This window comes from Branchiostoma belcheri, unplaced genomic scaffold (assembly GCF_001625305.1).
Source record: "Branchiostoma belcheri isolate BF01 breed outbred unplaced genomic scaffold, Haploidv18h27 scaffold33, whole genome shotgun sequence".
In the NCBI taxonomy this organism is placed as follows: Eukaryota; Metazoa; Chordata; class Leptocardii; order Amphioxiformes; family Branchiostomatidae; genus Branchiostoma; species Branchiostoma belcheri.
Window position 1 is genome coordinate 1,720,790 of NW_017803943.1, and position 17,158 is coordinate 1,737,947.

General features: G+C 40.8%; 3 protein-coding genes across 5 annotated transcripts in view; 1 reads left to right on the forward strand and 2 right to left on the reverse strand.

Moving 5' to 3' along the window:
• The window catches only part of LOC109475216 (ATPase asna1-like), a 25,086-nt gene extending 19,458 nt beyond the window's left edge, over nt 1-5,628 (reverse strand). Inside the window, exons 1-6 of one of the 3 annotated variants that reach the window (XM_019775814.1) lie at nt 5,451-5,628; nt 4,487-4,634; nt 3,971-4,034; nt 3,621-3,714; nt 3,153-3,303; nt 2,641-2,748 (exon numbers count right to left, since the gene is read on the reverse strand). In XM_019775814.1, the coding sequence (XP_019631373.1) occupies nt 2,641-2,748; nt 3,153-3,303; nt 3,621-3,714; nt 3,971-4,034; nt 4,487-4,634; nt 5,451-5,602 (717 nt within the window). In that variant the 5' untranslated portion in view covers nt 5,603-5,628. The remainder of the gene's footprint in view (nt 1-2,640; nt 2,749-3,152; nt 3,304-3,620; nt 3,715-3,970; nt 4,035-4,486; nt 4,635-5,450) is intronic. The other 2 variants (XM_019775813.1, XM_019775810.1) reach the window with 2 other exon arrangements.
• A 542-nt stretch (nt 5,629-6,170) lies between these two features.
• LOC109475147 (kelch repeat and BTB domain-containing protein 13-like) lies at nt 6,171-9,851 on the reverse strand. The gene is made up of 6 exons (XM_019775681.1): nt 9,727-9,851; nt 9,301-9,436; nt 8,530-8,774; nt 7,611-7,983; nt 6,923-7,101; nt 6,171-6,625 (listed from the first exon to the last, which is right to left on the reverse strand). Exons 1-6 carry the CDS (start codon nt 9,849-9,851, stop codon nt 6,229-6,231), a joined length of 1,455 nt encoding a protein of 484 aa, XP_019631240.1. The 3' UTR covers nt 6,171-6,228.
• Nucleotides 9,852-11,838: 1,987 nt separating this feature from the next.
• Nucleotides 11,839-12,815, forward strand: LOC109475220 (juvenile hormone acid O-methyltransferase-like). Its single transcript, XM_019775819.1, has 2 exons — nt 11,839-12,047; nt 12,230-12,815. The coding sequence occupies exons 1-2, from the start codon at nt 11,839-11,841 to the stop codon at nt 12,813-12,815; spliced, it is 795 nt and encodes a 264-aa protein (XP_019631378.1).
• The last annotated feature ends 4,343 nt before the right edge of the window (nt 12,816-17,158 follow it).

Below are 17,158 nucleotides of genomic sequence, written 5' to 3' on the forward strand. Positions count from 1 at the left end.
AAGCCACAATTTAAGAAGGCCACAGCAAGTAAATTTTATTCATGACACCCACATGCACATTGATTTTTAACTGATGATGAAAAAAGAAATGTTTTTCTTCAGCAAGTCACAAAAATATTGAAAATAAGAATTCAAAACTATTTTGTGTGGTAGTCTTCATTGTACTTGTACATGTAAGAGTCACGAGTGTAGTTGTATCAGTGAAAATACATTTGTAGTTCTGTAGATCGATGTAGAAGTGACGTGTCTAGTGTGATAGCCTTGGCAGATTATGCCTTCTTCTAACTGCTTTAATCTGAACTGTTTATGAGTTTCAGACTTACCGTGATGTAGCACAAAAAAAGTTGAAACCAACATGCAGGGTCAGATGTGCTGTGGGTAGAAACCACACAGGACTATCTAACTCTCATGAGGGCTCAATGAAAATTTACAAAAAAATTCCAATAGTTTCCAATAGAAATTGTATAATACTGTATGGTATGTAGGCCTGTGTGATTACTTCTGTGTGTGTGACAGTAAACATTGTTGTCAGTTTGTATTTTGTTCTTTGTGTTGATGCATTTGTGTATGTATGGTGAGCAGTGCATGTGTTTTCATGTGCTAGTATCAGACCATCAATGAAGTCAAGAATGAGAACTTTATAATTATATCTTATATGGTGAGTGAGTGAGTGAGTGAGTGAGTGAGTGAGTGAGTGAGTCAGTCAGTCAGTCAGTCAGTCAGTCAATGAGTCAGTGAATGAGTCAGTGAGTGTGTGATGGTTATAATAATAACTTTATTGCACAACAGTTGTACATGGTACAAAGTATGGCAAAACTTATCTACAAACTTAACTATGGACTAAACTAACTAATACAGGAGTGTTTATTTGGCAGAGCCGATGCATTCAGCAGAATATAGAGTCTATTTTATTGTGTAATGTGTTAAAGTTGGAAGTTTATACTTTTGGGAAATAAGTATAGAATTAGTACTTTATAATTATATCTAATATGGTGAGTGACCAGGTCAGTGATGGTTACATGTGTTGGCAGATGCATTCAGCAGAATATAGTATTTTCCTGTATAATGTGTTAAAGTTGATTGTTTATACTTTTTTTCAGTTGGCTTTAGCAAGCCAAATTTGATTCCATTGTGTATATAGCATGCAAGATTTAGAAATAACTAGAAGCAATATATACATAGCAGTTATAGCCAGAGTTTAATGTTGGATATAATGAGTTGTTGAGGTAGGATCATGAAATGTGGTGGCCATGTTAGAGGGGGGGGGGGCTGTACAGTTTCAAAAACTTTCAATCTTTGCTAAGAAGTGAAGCAATGAAGCGTGACTGTTAGACCTTTGAAAATAGATGGATAGATGTATCCTGACTGTCTAACATAATTAGCAGTGCAGCCAATGATAGCATGGCAATTAGTGAATCAACCAATGAGAGAGTGGCTGCATGTCTAGCAAATATTTGTATTGTAATGTTTTGATGTAAATTATTAGATCAGTCTTTTGGTGCATAGGAGACAATAATGTCACATAATATATCAGAAACACCTGGAAACAACATCAAATGTAAAGTTTACATCAATTTTAAGCCATCATATGGGAGAGAAATGTGATATAGACAGAGGGAATACTTTGGGAGTTCACAAACTATATGGACATAAAACATTTAGATGTGATCAAATCATAATCCTTACGTAATTGATTATACTTTATAAAACTTTTTCATAAGTTATAACCTTCATTTAACCTTGAAATTTACAAAGTTTACTCAGACTCATTAAGGTCAGAACTTCCACTGCTTGTAACAGCAGGTTAAAAAATTTAGGGAAGCTCATATACAGTGTATTGGATGCAGTCTGAATATGAAACAGCATACCATTCAACTCACTCAATGCTGAGGGGTTTCAAGACATGAAACTGATAGATTTTGCTAGGACACACCAGGGCCATCTTGTAGTGACAAAACTGATTCCTTATGGTGTGATTGGGCTGCAGGCCTAATCACAGAGAATTTTGATGTAGTAATCCACCGTGACTTCTGCCCGACATGTACAGAAGAGAGGTCATAGCATGTCTCTGCATGGCAAGGACGTTTTCTGGTTTTCTTCTGCATGTAAGGGCTGATCTCGGACACTTACCTTGTGAACAAGGCAACTCAGGAAAAAATCTCCAGTGATGTCTGCACCCAAAATGAAAGAGACGTCCTTCGGTACGTTACCGTGACAAGTGCGATCTTGAAGACGGTGAGTGCGGCCGGCATCTTCCACAACACAGGTCGACGCTGGTGAACAGCCCTCATGACAGATTGATGGAGCAAGTAGCGCATGTCACACGGGAAATAAAGGAACTCAAACTAGCGCTGGCATGCTTGCAGGAGGAGCACAGGAGGTTCGCCTTTTGCCAACACAAAGGGTACTCCCCTAGTCTTTTGAAGACAAATAGCAAAATCTAAGTCTTGTAACAGAGTAACGGGCATCTAAATGTTGTTACAGGCATCTAAATGTCCTCTATTTCACATTTCTACTCCTTAATGAGGTGCCTTATGGTAAACTGCAAATTTGATGTTGTTACCATTGGTGTGGGTGGGTGCGTGTGTTTGTGGTGTTAGTGTGTGTGTGTGCATTAGCATGTGTTTGTCGGAGGCTTACCGGATCCCTGAACTGTTCGTTGACCTGCCGTATGATCGGCAGTGTGTCCTCTAGCCGTGATGACATCTCGTCTGCGTTTATGTCGCCCAATCCCAGCAAGCCACCGATCTGGTCGCAAACAACACGCATTGCTTTACCGTAGTATATCTTGTGACTTGTCTAACATTATATTATATATTTATAGGAAGCTTGATGATTTTAAAGCCAGTCTCAAGAGCAGAGGCCAGTATTATTTTCTAAAAGAAATTGTATTTTTATTGATACAAAATCAACCAAATTTGTAAAATCTAGTTACAGATCATCTAGGAATTGAATCATTTATAATCCAGTAACTGAGTAGTGCCCCTCCATGCAGACCCATGTGGGTTTTAATGGGATAATGGCTGAAGATCTTCAGTGCAGCTGATTCAGAAAAATAGTATTTTCAGAACCAGAACAATCGCTTCTGCTCTTGAAACTGTCTTTAATGGCAGGTACTGTAGAATTTGACTGATCAAAACAAGTCTTCTCACCTGATGTATGAATGGTGTAATCTGTGACTTTAACCTGAGCAGCTTGCCAAGACCCTTCTCAACGACCGCGGGAAACGACAAGAGGCGTAACGTGTGGCCGGTCGGCGCCGTGTCAAAAACGACAGCCGAGAAATTCATCCCCTTCACCAATCTGTCGGACAGTTGATAACCTTATTAACGTATGTTAACATCGCAACCAATCGTTCACAATCAAGATAATTTTGAAAGAACAAATACTCAGTATCTAGAAGACAACCATTTATTTGCATAGAACTGTCAGAAACTGTGACTTGCCATTTGATGTTATTTATGTATCTTTATGTGAAAATGAATAAATGTACAACGTGTGAATTGGAGCGAGTCATGTTTTCATTTACACTGTTTTTGTTGACTCCATGAGTTAAGTTTCATCAGGTTGGTACATGTAAGACACAGATCGTTAAGGTAGTGCTGCTGAGGACCTCTGACCTCATGACTTCTGCATAACTCATGGCCTCGTCCACACCCGGAAAGGCTGTCAGTAACTCCTGCATCATGGCCTTCCCTACACCCAAGGCGCCACCTAGTGGGGGGAGGGGGAAGTACAATCAGTGAAGGAGGCCATTTTTTAAATATCTGTTGATATTTCTACACTCAAACACAGTATTATCAAATCTTGAAATATCAGGGCTCGAAATCCTTTTTTGGTTACATGCAAAATTGCATGTTGGCAAAATATCTACATGCAATTCTAAAATCTACATGCAAAATTGAAGTTAATTCAGCCTTCAGTCTTCTGAGAGAGGTTCACTACATTGTTATTGGTGGAGTACATGTACCTTCAGCCTGATCCTCAAAAAAGTCGTCAGGTAATTCGGACATCCCCAGATTCGGGTCAATTTCCTGGAACAGAAAAAATACTTAAGACTAGTATCAGATACATGTACAGGTTCAACAATACAATTTGTTCAATAAAGTAGACTAATATATATAAAGTAATTGCTAAATTTAAGCCCCACAAAAATCAATTTTCAGAAAGTAAATTACTAAATTCAAACACGTTACCCAATATAAATGGCTAAACCTCTGTATCTGTATACAGTACCCAGTATAACTGCCCCTCGGTGTAACACACCAGCTTCGCAGGCAAGCGGTGCAGCGGCAGCTGGCTACATTACACCGAACGAGCTGCTAAACCTAGACTTTGCACATCTAACTCTTAAAGTTTAAAAGATTAAAGCTTTCTAGTGATAAAGTCCCCACTATACTCAGTGGCACTGAGTTCCACTCTACAATAGTTCAAATTCAAGGAAGACTTCTGCTTGGAGATATAGAAATTAGGCAGTAGAACCCACCATTGCAAACAGGTTCTCAAAGCCGTTGACTTTTGTTGGGATTTTGGAGAACTTCTGGTCGAAGGCGTCGGAGATGTTGTGTGCAGGATCCGTGGAGATGATGAGGACACGCTCACGCACCTTTGCCAGCTGGATGGCCAGGCTACAGCTGTTGGTATGTAACAGTGGCGGGTTTATAGGTGCTACCAACTGACTTGGCCGAGGGGTCTAGACCTTTTAGCTGATTCAGTAGGAGCGTCGAATTGTATACCGGTGCCCGGGGCCGTGGGTTTGAACCTCGGCCCGGGACCAGAAGGTTTTTTTAATGTTTCTACTGCTTGCCCTGTGTTTCTTACAGGTACAACAGTTTCTCTCATTTAATATTTACCTATTCACCTAGACACCAAAAACCTTACAGCAGGGATAAAACTCCCTGAATTGCAAAAAGTTTGTGTACACAAATAAAAAATTGCAACGGACGAGACAGGCAAAATATAACATCCCTCTTATAGTTATACATACAATGTAATACATGTTACAGGAAACTGAAATTGCTTGCCTAGAGGATAAATTGGGGGTGATACAAATTATCAAATGCTGTAATACTAGTATATAGTTTCTAACATTAGCACAACAAAAACGGTCACTACAGGCTGTACGTGTACATTTACGTTACGCTTTACACCACGAAAATTTATAAATAGGTTTATCCCGGAAGTACTTTATCCCGCGAACGCAGCATGCATGTGTACGTCAAATTCAGACGATTAAACTTTATCGTTTCACATTCTCAAACCCTCAGCTGTGGTCATCAACTGTTTCCGTGCTTTAGTTACTTTCAAAAGTTCATATTTTTACGATAAAAACAGTTTATGAGCTATGATACTGATTATAGGGACACGTCATCTTCCAGACTGTTTCGGACCGGTTGTTTAAAAATCGCCCCCCTCCCCCATGACGTTTTGCTACTAAAACTTGCCCTTACCTGCACGTAGTCTTCCCTACACCGCCTTTTCCGCCGACGAATATCCACTTGAGTGACTTCTGCTCCACTACGTTGCGTAGGGAAGGGTCTAAAGCCTCAAAATCATCCAGAACGGCATCCTGATCCGCGTTGGTGCTGTTGGCGGTCGCCATCTTGTTGTGACTATCTATGGCTACACTTCCGTGATGTGTCGGAAGGTGGCGCTAAAGAAGAGTGTCATGTGTGGGACAACTTGCAAGCAAATGCAGCATACTTCAGTCTATTTAACCCCTCCCCATTCCAAAATGGACTGTTTCATATCAACCTTTTCCACCCAGTACATATCAGTATCAATCAGTGTTTCTAAATATTGTTATCGAAACCTCCATGCTTTTCGTTGTTTTAAAAGAGACACCATGTAATTCTTTAAGGGTAACAAATATTCTCAAAAACCCCAATTTTGAGATTTTTAATAAAAGAAAATTTGATAAAAGAATAAGATCGAAGTAAAATTATAGTAAATTGGTACAATATGCCATACTAATAAGATACTTCAAAATAATACAATAAACTAATGAAGAACTGGCCTCTTGCTATCGTAACACAGTTAGTGTAGCAGAACTTCGGGTTTGGTGAGCTGGACATTGCAATTGAGGATCCTATTTGCATAATCAATTTGAAACGTTTACAATTCGTCGTTCCTAAAGGCGAAGGTATGAGATCGTGGAACTCTAGTAGTTATATTTCACTCCATACCATGATGTCGATGAAATATATTGTTTTTATGAATTATTTTCTATCAGTACCGCAGATGTACCAAATGAGTGATGGGCAAATGAAGTGTACGAACTCTTGTAAACCCGGACCCAGGGTACCCTGGTAGCCCCGTGTACTGCCACTCCCTCGTTCCCAGGTCACACCACTGCGTGGAGTTCTGACTCACTAGATACAGTTTGTAGCCGTATTTATCGTCCAAAACAGTCAGATCGTCCACGTAACTCCTTTTCGCCAGAGGGGGCCTGAAGAGGTAACTCCATTTGCCAGTCTCAGTGTTGAAACACAGAGGGTCGCTCTCAAATTCCCTCAGGAACCCGCAGATGAGGTAGATGTTTTGGCGAAACGACGTCATGTTGAAGACGAATCGAACCTTTGGGATGGGAGAAATCTCATCCCAGCAGGGTGATCCTGGGATGAGTCTGAAAATAATGAAGGAATTGGTATTATTCTTAGAAATCGCTGTGTGGCAAAACATCACACATAACCCAACATCTGCTTGGAGAAAATTCTTTTAGCACACACACACACACACACACACACACACACACACACACACACACACACACACACACACACACACACGACTTTCATAAGGTCCAAACTATTACAATGAAACACCAGTTACCAGACGTCTGGTCCTGGTAATTGACCTTACTTGTTTGGAACAGAAGAAGAAGAAACAGAGCAAAAACAATATGTAACCATAAGAAACCTACCTATAGATGACTTCCCCTCCTGGTACAGCGATGTTTGTGTAGACGGCTCCTCGGCAGGCGGTCAGGTTGGCGTTCAGCATTGGCCTCGGCAGTCTGGGGGCGTCACGCCATCTACCGGTCCTGAAGCTGTATTGCTCCACCGAGCACAGGTCCACCAAATCGTGCTCGTCCGAATTAGTCTGTTCAAAATACAACGATTTTTTAATCAAATGTCATTAATATCTAAGTTAACGTCTGCAGCAGCTTTATTTCAATGCGAGTGTCATTTTCAAATCAATATCACAAAGATTTAAATCTTTCGTGAAGATGACGTTAAGACACAAATAGCTCCGTTATGGAGGGAATGGCGATCAGCACCAAGGACAGACTTGACTTGTTGTGGGTATGTTGATAGTACCTAATGTGTGTTTACGAAAAGCTGACGTTCACGAAGGAATAGCAACCACCGGGCAAGTCATTTGCTCGTTTCAAAGCTTCAAAACATCTAGGAACTATGCAAAAATATCGAATTAGATGAATTTCAAATAAAACCATGCGATAGAAAACAGTACTGAGTCAAAGTTACCTTTTTTGTGAAATGCTAAGTTGTGGAATTGTTAATCAACTGTTAAGACTTCTATTGGATCAGTTATCATATGAGGACGTATGTTCATTGGAAAGGGGGATAGTGTAGCTAGTGTTTGTGTACCTTTTTGTGGATTGTGCAACCGCCAACCGCATACAGCACATTGGCAGCATCTATTCCAGCCAATCCGCAGTGGGCTCTCAGAACGCGCGGGTGCGGGAACGGCGCCCAGGTGTTGTACAACGGATCGTAACAGAACGCTTCCTTCTGAAGTTCCTTCTGATCGGACGAGGTGAACCCTCCCAGGATGAACAGGAGGTTGTGGACGATCGCGACGGAGCACCCGTGGGTACAGAGGGGCGGCGGGAAGGGGCAGATCGGTCCCCACTTCTGCTCGAAGTGGTCGAAGACGTAGAGAGACCGCGGCGTCTCCAGGTTGTCCAGCCGGGCGTCGTTGTAGGATCCCACCGCGCAGATGAACTCCTGTGGCTCGTATCTATTGATTAATTAATCAAAAGCAAAAACAGAGCATGGAGATGTTGTAGTCACACGTAGTTACGTATCACATGTACGAATGTAGTAGACCCATGTAGCTTCAAGTTTACGTATCAAAACGGAGGTAAGCTTAGCTTAAAAGTTCATGATCATATACTAGTATGTGGAATTCATTACGAAAAATAATCTTTATCTGTATTTGACAAATAAAACACTATATGGGGGATATGGCATCAGACAAGGAATCAATTCACTGCTTTTTTAATCTCGTCGTCTGTAGATTGCAGATATGTGACTCAGTGAGCAGTGGATCACATGTAGCACATGGATAGAGACAGAGGACGCCACAAACTATCTGCTACATTTGATCAACTGCTCAGATGTACCAGATAGAGACGGACGACGCCACGAATTATCTGCTACATTTAATCAAATGATAAAAGAGAATGTAGCAGACAAATAGAGACGGGGGACGCCACAACCTATCTGCTGCATTTTATCAACTGCTCATAGAGACACATGCTTGTGATCACGTAACCAACTTTACCTCAGCGCCACCAGTTGGTCTCTCTCGTGCTCCGTCAGTCCGTTGTACTCTATGGACTGTAGGAGTGCCAGGTAGTTCTTCCTCATGAACATGTATGCAGCTTTCTCCAGGTCCGCTAGGTAGTGCTTTTCGGCCACGCGGAGACATCTCACGCATGTCTCTATCTTCATAGCGCGCCGCATGTAGTTCATGACCCCGTCCATTTGAAGAAATACCGCGGTTTCTAGAATCTCTTCTGGGCCTACCTAATGTAGAAAATGTAATGAAGAAAAGCAAACAGAAAGGTAACATTTACGAAGGAATTATTTAATATTTACCTTTACGTATGGACGGTCCAGCCTAAAAGAAAAACTACTGCACTTACTCACACACATTCATATAGTCGTATATGATTACGAGCCAGCTTGCCACATAATTTAGTTGTAAGATAATTGGAAACAAATGTTGGAAAGAGGAAATGAATTACAATCATACAAAAGCAAATATAGAACAATTGCACTTACTACTGCACTTACTCACACACACATTCATACGTATTGTGACCAGCCCATCCAGCTTGCTACATAATGTTATTGTAAGATAATTAGACAAATATGTTGAAAAGAGGAAGTAAATTGTAATCATAGAAAGATTTCTTCAATTAAAATATTTAATTTTTGGTACAAAATAAAATCAATTTGGTACATGATGCCCCTTTAACTTATAGATCGACCATGGAGGTAGAAAAACACTCAATCTGTTTTTACCGCCATGGATCGACAAACGACAAACCTTGTCAAATCGCATCCGTCTTGTACCGAAGAAGTCTAAGATGGTTTTGAAGACGTCAGGCGACACGCCGTGCAGCTCGACTCTGTTTTCACAACTTTCCCTCATCCCGGACGACATCATCGCAGAGAAGTAGCCGCTGTGACGTAATAAATGTTATGCAGATAACACAGGCGACTCGGTAAGCAGTGGATCATATATTGCAGAAAGTCGGTAGTGACCCCCGTCTTTGTTGAGGGACGGTCGCAATTTACCACTGTATAAATTGTATATGACTATTCTAGTACAGCAATTTTTTTCAGTTTAAACTTGTTCCATAATGGCGTCTACCAACAAAGAACTTTTAAGATGCATATAGTTTAGTACACAGTTTACTGGCAGGTTTCGGAGCATAGTTAAAAATGGAGGTAAAATAGCTTGACAGTTCACCTCTCTCGTGTCAACGTCGCCTTTCTGACGCACAACTCTTCCTCTCCAATCACGACAAGAAGAACTTTATCTTCTGCGTCACAGTTTCCCGTCAGCCCCTGCGCTTCGTCCTTTTCGTGGGTCATTTTGTCTGCGTCAAATCAGTCTGAATGAAAATTTTAAACAAATAAAAACGAGTCTGAATAAGTCAGTTCAGGAGAATACTAGTATATACTTCAGCAGACTCCAAGTGCAATGCACTGGGCGAAAACGGGGCGAAAAAAGGAAGATTCCTACATGTTCTTATTTTGATATCATAAACCTTGTCAACAAGAATTGACCAACAGGTCTTCTACCCCTGTATTCAACAGTATTACTGGTACCTGAGAATATGTATACAGCATTTCAATTTTAGAGCGATTGTGGTACCATCATGGGCATACATGTACAGCTACTACACCGGGTATTCATATGCGATGGAACATCTGACTGTCAACACTCGCCATCAAACGCGAGCAATTCTTGGATACACCCAGACTATTCAGAACCGTGCCTGATCCTAACCCCAATCCGTTCAGGCATAGAAACTGATAGGTACGGTTCTAGATGCGGTACGTACCTGCACTAGAAGTTTAGGGTAGGGGGAGTTGCACCCGTCCGACTACGCAGTACATGGAAATGCATTATATGTACAAACCGCAACCCCAAGCCAGGTCATGCTGAATAGAGGCCTCAAGGGGGGCTTACAGATCACATACGATAAAAAATAAACAATAATCTATATATAATCATATATATTGTCACACCCAACTTAAGGCATTATGTAGATTGTTTGATTTTCATCGCCTATTAAATGCTATTAAACAGAAGAGGCGTTCTTTTGGTTGCATAGATGTTTAGAACGAATTGCGCAGACGTCTTTATTTAGCATCAGCTGCAATTCGATATCACTTCGTGATGCTGACACAAGGGTTCCATTGGCATTGGAAATTATTTCGCAAGGAGGCGCTTCGACACACAGGCTGCGTGTCTTAGTGATTTTACATCTTATTAAAAGGATTGGTCATTTTATACAACTGGGTAGTGTTGTATTTACCTTCATATGTATTATTCCTTATTGGTTAATTATGTCAATCTGTACCCCCTGTCCTTATGATAAAGTCAAGGAAAACCTTATATCAAGTAGTAGCTTATATATAGGGCAAAAAGTAGCTAGTATAATGCGGCACAATACTTCAGAAAACTGTACACTCAGATTCCTCCGTACATGACAGTGAAAACTGTGCTGAATTCTAGAGAAATGCATTATGTTTGAGACTGTATAATTTGAATTAGCTATAGGATGTTTGTTCGGCTGGGTCGATTGGCCGACACCGCCTAGTACTGTGCGTGGGCTTCAGTTCACATGATCCCCGCATAGTGCCATACAAAAGAAGTCTTTACAAGGAAACGAGCCGGAAAACCTGCCGGAGAGCTTATTTTCACATATTTTGTATATTGCACAGTGAGTCCAGACATTTTTGTAGCTTGCCTGTGTACCCTACTATAAATTTTTAACCGTCGAACCTGCTCACATTGTGTTCCTTCTACAGAAATGCCCATAGGGCGAAAACTTTTTTCTGCTACATTGAGAAAATGTTGTTCTTCCGGTTCTAACTGTAATCAACTCCGGTGTGATACCATCGGTTGAAAGTCAAAGTTGACTCAGAAGGTGCGTAACTGTGACAGCCTGGCAGCCTGAGACGGTAAGTGTAACAATTGACGCCGGAGACTACTCGCTAACTTGCATAAAGGTCTCGTCCCACTCTGTGCAGATCATAGAGGTGGTGCCCAATCTCCATTTCTGTAGCCCTTGGTTGACACAATTGTGCAAGCACTGCAACAGGGGGCTACCACATTGTTGTGTTTGACTTTCCCATACTCTTTCTCATAGATGCTGAATGTTAAGCAGAGAAAGTGGCATGTAACATTTTAAAAGTTTTTGGTATGACCCGGTGTGTGTGTGTGTGTGTGTGTGTGTGTGTGTGTGTGTGTGTGTGTGTGTGTGTGTGTGTGTGTGTGTGTGTGTGTGTGCGTGTGCGTGTGCGTTTATAAAATTTTGAAATAGTGTACTCTTTTATCTTAACACAGAAAATGGACACAACAAAGCCCGAGTTCTATTCTCAGAACCACTCCTTCCAGCATGACCTTGGAGTTGAGGTTCTCCAGCAGTACATGAGGTGGGAGGAAGGCGACACAGTTCTGGACGCTGGGTGTGGCACGGGAGAAATCTGCAAATACATCTCTCAACAGCCAGGGGTCGCTTCTGTGGTGGGCTTTGATGTGTCTCCTGAATTCGTCTGGTACATCCTAATTTCACGATTCGAATATCATATATAACACAATGATCAGAAATTTATATTTATTGTTTATTATTGGAATTATGTTACCCAAAATTGGGTCTTGGGACTTCCAGCAAGACGTCATAGACTGAGAGATAACAATTTACCACAGTTTAGACGATTTTCTTTTTTTTTTTACACAGCCATGCCAGACAGCACAACTCCTCCCCAAACGTGTCCTACCACGTGTCTGATATCTCGGACACTTCAACAATTAAGCCGGAGTTGCGAGGTGCCTTCAGTAAAGTAGTTTCTCTCCAAGTACTACACTGGGTCCAAGACAAGGTCGCTGCGCTAAAAGTGCTGCATTCTTGCCTAAAGCCTGGAGGAGAAATTCTACTGTGGTTCACTACTAATTTGACCAAGATTTCCCACATCATCCTGGGAATGGCTTCCCATCCCAAATGGAAAACCTACTTGAAAGATTTTGAGCCGAATTATTTTCCCTGGCCTTCTAGTGATATCTTAAGAGAACGCAGCCGCCTTCTGGAAGAGTGTGGATTTGACATCATCTCCTGTCATTTCAAAGAACATCAGCACTCTTACAGCTCTAAGGAACACCGGAGGAAAGCTATGAGTGCAGTTTTACGCCACCTTTGCTACATACCACAAGACAAACACGAGGAATTCTTGGACGACGTCGAAACGATGGCAAGAGATGTCAAATTTGTGTCAGGCGGTTACAATGTAAACGATAAATGTCAGATTATCTATGCTCGAAAGCTGTAATTTAAGACACTCTGGTTAAATAGGGTGAAAGTTTTTAAATCAAATGTTATGTAGGAAAAGATATCGTCTACAACAGCCAAATTCTAATGCAATTGCAACGTTGACCAAACATTCAACAAAATTGTGAAAAACCCCGTGACGTTGTAGGGCAAGGGACTAGCGCATGGGAAACGAACTACTTTGAAGTGACTGAAACGCCTACACCCGTTGGTGCACTGTTAGCACTAATGATTACAAGTGGGAGATTTGACATTCGGCATCGGCTACCTTTGTGGGTTACACTTAGTGTGTACTTACGTAAAGATGACGCACGTAAAGACACAAATAGCTCCCCTAATTAAGGAATAGCGGTCAGCACCAAGGACAGCTCTACTCAAAGACATGATTTGTTGTGAGTGTGTGTGTGTGTGTGTGTGTGGATAGTACTAAAGTACCTAGTGTGTGTGTTTGCGTAAAGATGACGTTGAGGCACAAATCGCTTCGTTCGCTAAAGAATATCAACCAGCACCACGGACTTCTCTTCCCGAAGACTTGATTGATTCGTTGTGGGTGGATGGTACCTAGAGTGTGTGTTTGCGTAAGGATGGCATATAGCCACAAATTGCTCCGCTCGCAGGAATAGCGATCAGCACCAAGGACAGCTCTGTCCAAAGACTTGATTTGTTGTGGGTGTGTGGATAAGTAACTTAGTCTGTTTGTGTTGACGTAAAAATGACGTAAAACACGAATTGCTCCTTTCATGAAGGAAGAGCGATCTTATCTTACAAATAGCTCTGTTAGCATTTAATTTAATATTTTAATGTCTTGGGATGGTGGGACTACGGCGCACATGTCAACTTTGTATATTTAAACGTTAATTGTACCTTTTTTGTGTGTGGCGCTGTTAATATAAGTTGTTAACTTGAGTGCAGCGTCACACTGTCCTTGTTATGTCTTTATGTTTTGATGAATAAAAAAAAAGAGCGATCAGCACCAAGGAGAGTTCAGCTCAGAGACTTGATTGCCGCTTGTGGGTGTGTGGATAGTACCTAGCGCGTGTGCGTTTGCGTAAAGATGACGTTGAGGCACAAATCGCCTAGTTCGCTAAGGAATAGCAACCAGCACCAAGGACCTCACTTCCCGAAGACTTGATTGATTCGTTGTGGGTGGATGGTACCTAGTGTGTGTATGTTTGCGTATGCGTATAAGCCACAAATTGCTCCGAAGAAATGGTGATCAGAACCAAGGACAGGTCTGACAAAGACTTAATTTGTTGTGGGTGTGTGGATAAGTAACTTAGTCTGTTTGTATTGACGTAAAAATGACGTAGACCACAAATTGCTTCTTTCATGAATAGCGATCAGCACGAAGGCAGGTCAGCTCAGAGACTTGATTGCCCCTTGTGGGTGTGTGGATTGTACCTAGTGTGTTTGTTTGGTTCCCTGAAGCCGCTTGCCTGAATTTGTTTTCCAGGCACACAGTAAAATGATGGGCCTGTCAAACGCTGGATAAATAGGTCTTCATACGCCTTACGTCGAAGGGCGACTATACTTGTCAAATACAGATTAACAAACCCTGCAGTTGAATTTTTTCCTAGAGGGCGCTTTAGTACCGTGCTTATAATTAGGTACTGCACACTTACGTACTAGGCAATCATCCGTTCTAAGGACGGCGTCGCGCACATTTATCCTCCATGTATTTTTGTGAACTTCAAGTACCAAACGTTACGTTACATCACACTTATACATCAAAAGCAGGCTTTTAATATAGATAAAGCGTGGAAATTGCAGCCCAAAGCAGCCCTTGAGGCAATTCCTAAAACGTTGGATTGCCTCAACGTTCAATTAGGGCATTGACGTAACTGCAATATTCTCAAATGTACAAAACATACATCTCAAATTCCCGTTTGGGATATTACATAAACATTGTTATCGTTTCTAAATGACATTTTTCTCAAATTAATTCGGAGATTATTATTAATTGCATGTGCATATAGCTTTATCTATATTTGCATTTGTCTCATCGCTACAAAATCAAATACTAGTTCGTCGCGCTCTTAACAGCGAAAGGAAAAAAAGACAGGTACCTAGGTATTTCTATTATGCGAGAGGTTGTATTTATGAAACCATCCCTGCGTGGTTGACATATGCTTTTTTCTCAGATATGAAAGAGATGTATAATACAATGGATACCCTTAAGGTTTATACAAGGTTTAGACAGGTTATCGTGCCAGCGGTTTTATACTTCAGAAACTTACATGTAGGTCTGTTCATTAAACTGCACATGGATAGATATCGGTTCTGATCAAGGCCCCCCTAGCAGCTTTCTTTGCCACTGCATCGGTACTTCTTTTCTTTGTTCTAGATATAAAAGTAACAGCGAGGTTGTGTGTTGTTAGGACCGTCCCAAAGAGGGTCAAGGTGGCTGAAAAAGGGAGAAAGATGAGCCAGAGTTAGTGGTGTCCGTTTAAACATGTAACATTTATGTTCATGTCTGGAATACATAATGTCAGGAACAGCAATGTGAACTACTCACGGTTTGAAGTACCTACATACCTAAACGTTTGAAGAATATACTATACAAACATCTGTCCGAAATCAACACCCTAACACCATAAGTATAGCTTTAAAAAAACAATCTTGGGCTTTAATTGGTGGACTCAAAAGACCACCGAAATGCATAATGTTCTTTCCCCTCTCTAAGTATTTTTGTCCGGTCAACCCTTGCAATAATGAACAATCCCCTGTTCACTGCACCATGCATGCAAGAACACAACACGTAATCTCCAAGTAGATATTTTGGTGGCTGCAAGACAGTGTCAAATTGGCAAGACTTCAAATGGGCGAGACAGTTTTAAATAGGCAAGTCAGTATCCATTTGCCAGCCCTACAGTCTAACACCAGTTACCATGGTGATAGACTGTCTGGTTCAGGTCAATGACCTTTCTTGCTTGGAGAAGAGGAAACAGCAGAAACAATATGTTTTTCTTCGGTAAACATTTTTCTCTAGGTGTTGAGGTCTTGCCTACGATTGGACGATCTACAGTATGATCGAAAACTTTTTGTTGGAACGGACGAAAATTCATGCACGCATGGATGTCATCCAAATAATAAAATCAACCTAGCCTTACTGTTATCTATTGATAAAGCCGGTAACACTGCGTGGGGTGCATAGACGTCGGTTCATATCCGCTCTATCCGCATCGGCACCACACTTGGCAGGGTAATAAACCTAATAGATACATGCTGGTTATTGACAAAACTGACTGCGTCATGTTGACGTCAGCGCTTATGCAACGTCAACATATGGTGCCACAAAACGAAGTAAGACAAGAAATGCGGCTTACGTTAATTAGACAGATCGTATGTACCATAAGCATCTACTCCCCCTGCTGTCTAACTCCATAACCAATAAAAATTTGGTGCCAAACGGGTACATTAGCTGAAGAAGGGTCATCCAATGCAACTTCAGGGTGGCACGTAAAGCAAAAGATATTCTGGATAAGCAAATCTCTCTGATATTGATATTCATACCTGCCATTTCATAGCACATTTCGTCATAATTTCATATATGTGGACTAGAAAGTTTGAAATGGCCCACAATCAACCTTCGAAAGGAGTCCCTAAATTTGGTACCACCAATAAATAAAAAGGCACACGATTCTGAAATATTTTCTCATTTATTTTACCATTTCTATATATCTATAACATATAACTGTATATACATGTAAAGATTATCAAAATGTTATAATGAAATGATAAAAATGTTATATGATTATTGCTTCTCATGATAGTAAGATGCAAACATTCATTTGGTATTGTTTGAAGAAGGCAAAGTTTTTTTTTATTTCAATATGGATAAATAAAGAACTCAGCTTATATTTGGCGTCGTTTCTTGATATAGATCGGAAAAACGTCATTCACGTTGTTGAGACCCCACATCAAAGTTTAATAGCTTTTTAAACGTGCTTCTTCTACATTTGATACGCCGGTCACACAAAGAAGTATTTGTGTACGACACTGTATTACGTCATGTACGAGTATACAGTTCCGGTCACTGGCTTTTTATAGCTTAGTCTTACACGTGCTATCTTTCTTTAAAATCAATGGTCTGGGGGCAAAGGAATTGTTTTGATATGATAAATGATTTATTAAGTAATGATGTCATCATGAATCAAACATGTGCGTAGGAGTTTTCAGACGACACCAAAAATAAATACACTCAAGAGGCGTGAACTTTTATTGGAAGAAATATGCGTTTTTATCGATTCTTTTATCGATGGTTCGCCAAATATTTAATCTTCTGAAGCATAAATGGCTGATTATTAATTTATCTTACACAAACATATTTATTGTCAGTGTCTT

Bases quoted from the DNA above. Each gene is read 5' to 3' on its own strand.
- LOC109475220 (XM_019775819.1), top strand. From the start codon at position 11,839: ATGGACACAACAAAGCCCGAGTTCTATTCTCAGAACCACTCCTTCCAG. The intron at 12,048-12,229 runs GTACATCCTAAT...TTTTTTACACAG, and splicing joins GTGTCTCCTGAATTCGTCTG to CCATGCCAGACAGCACAACT.
- LOC109475147 (XM_019775681.1), bottom strand. From the start codon at position 9,851: ATGACCCACGAAAAGGACGAAGCGCAGGGGCTGACGGGAAACTGTGAC. The intron at 8,775-9,300 runs GTTTGTCGTTTG...TTTCTACATTAG, and splicing joins GACGGATGCGATTTGACAAG to GTAGGCCCAGAAGAGATTCT. The intron at 7,984-8,529 runs GTAAAGTTGGTT...ATTAATCAATAG, and splicing joins GACCAACTGGTGGCGCTGAG to ATACGAGCCACAGGAGTTCA.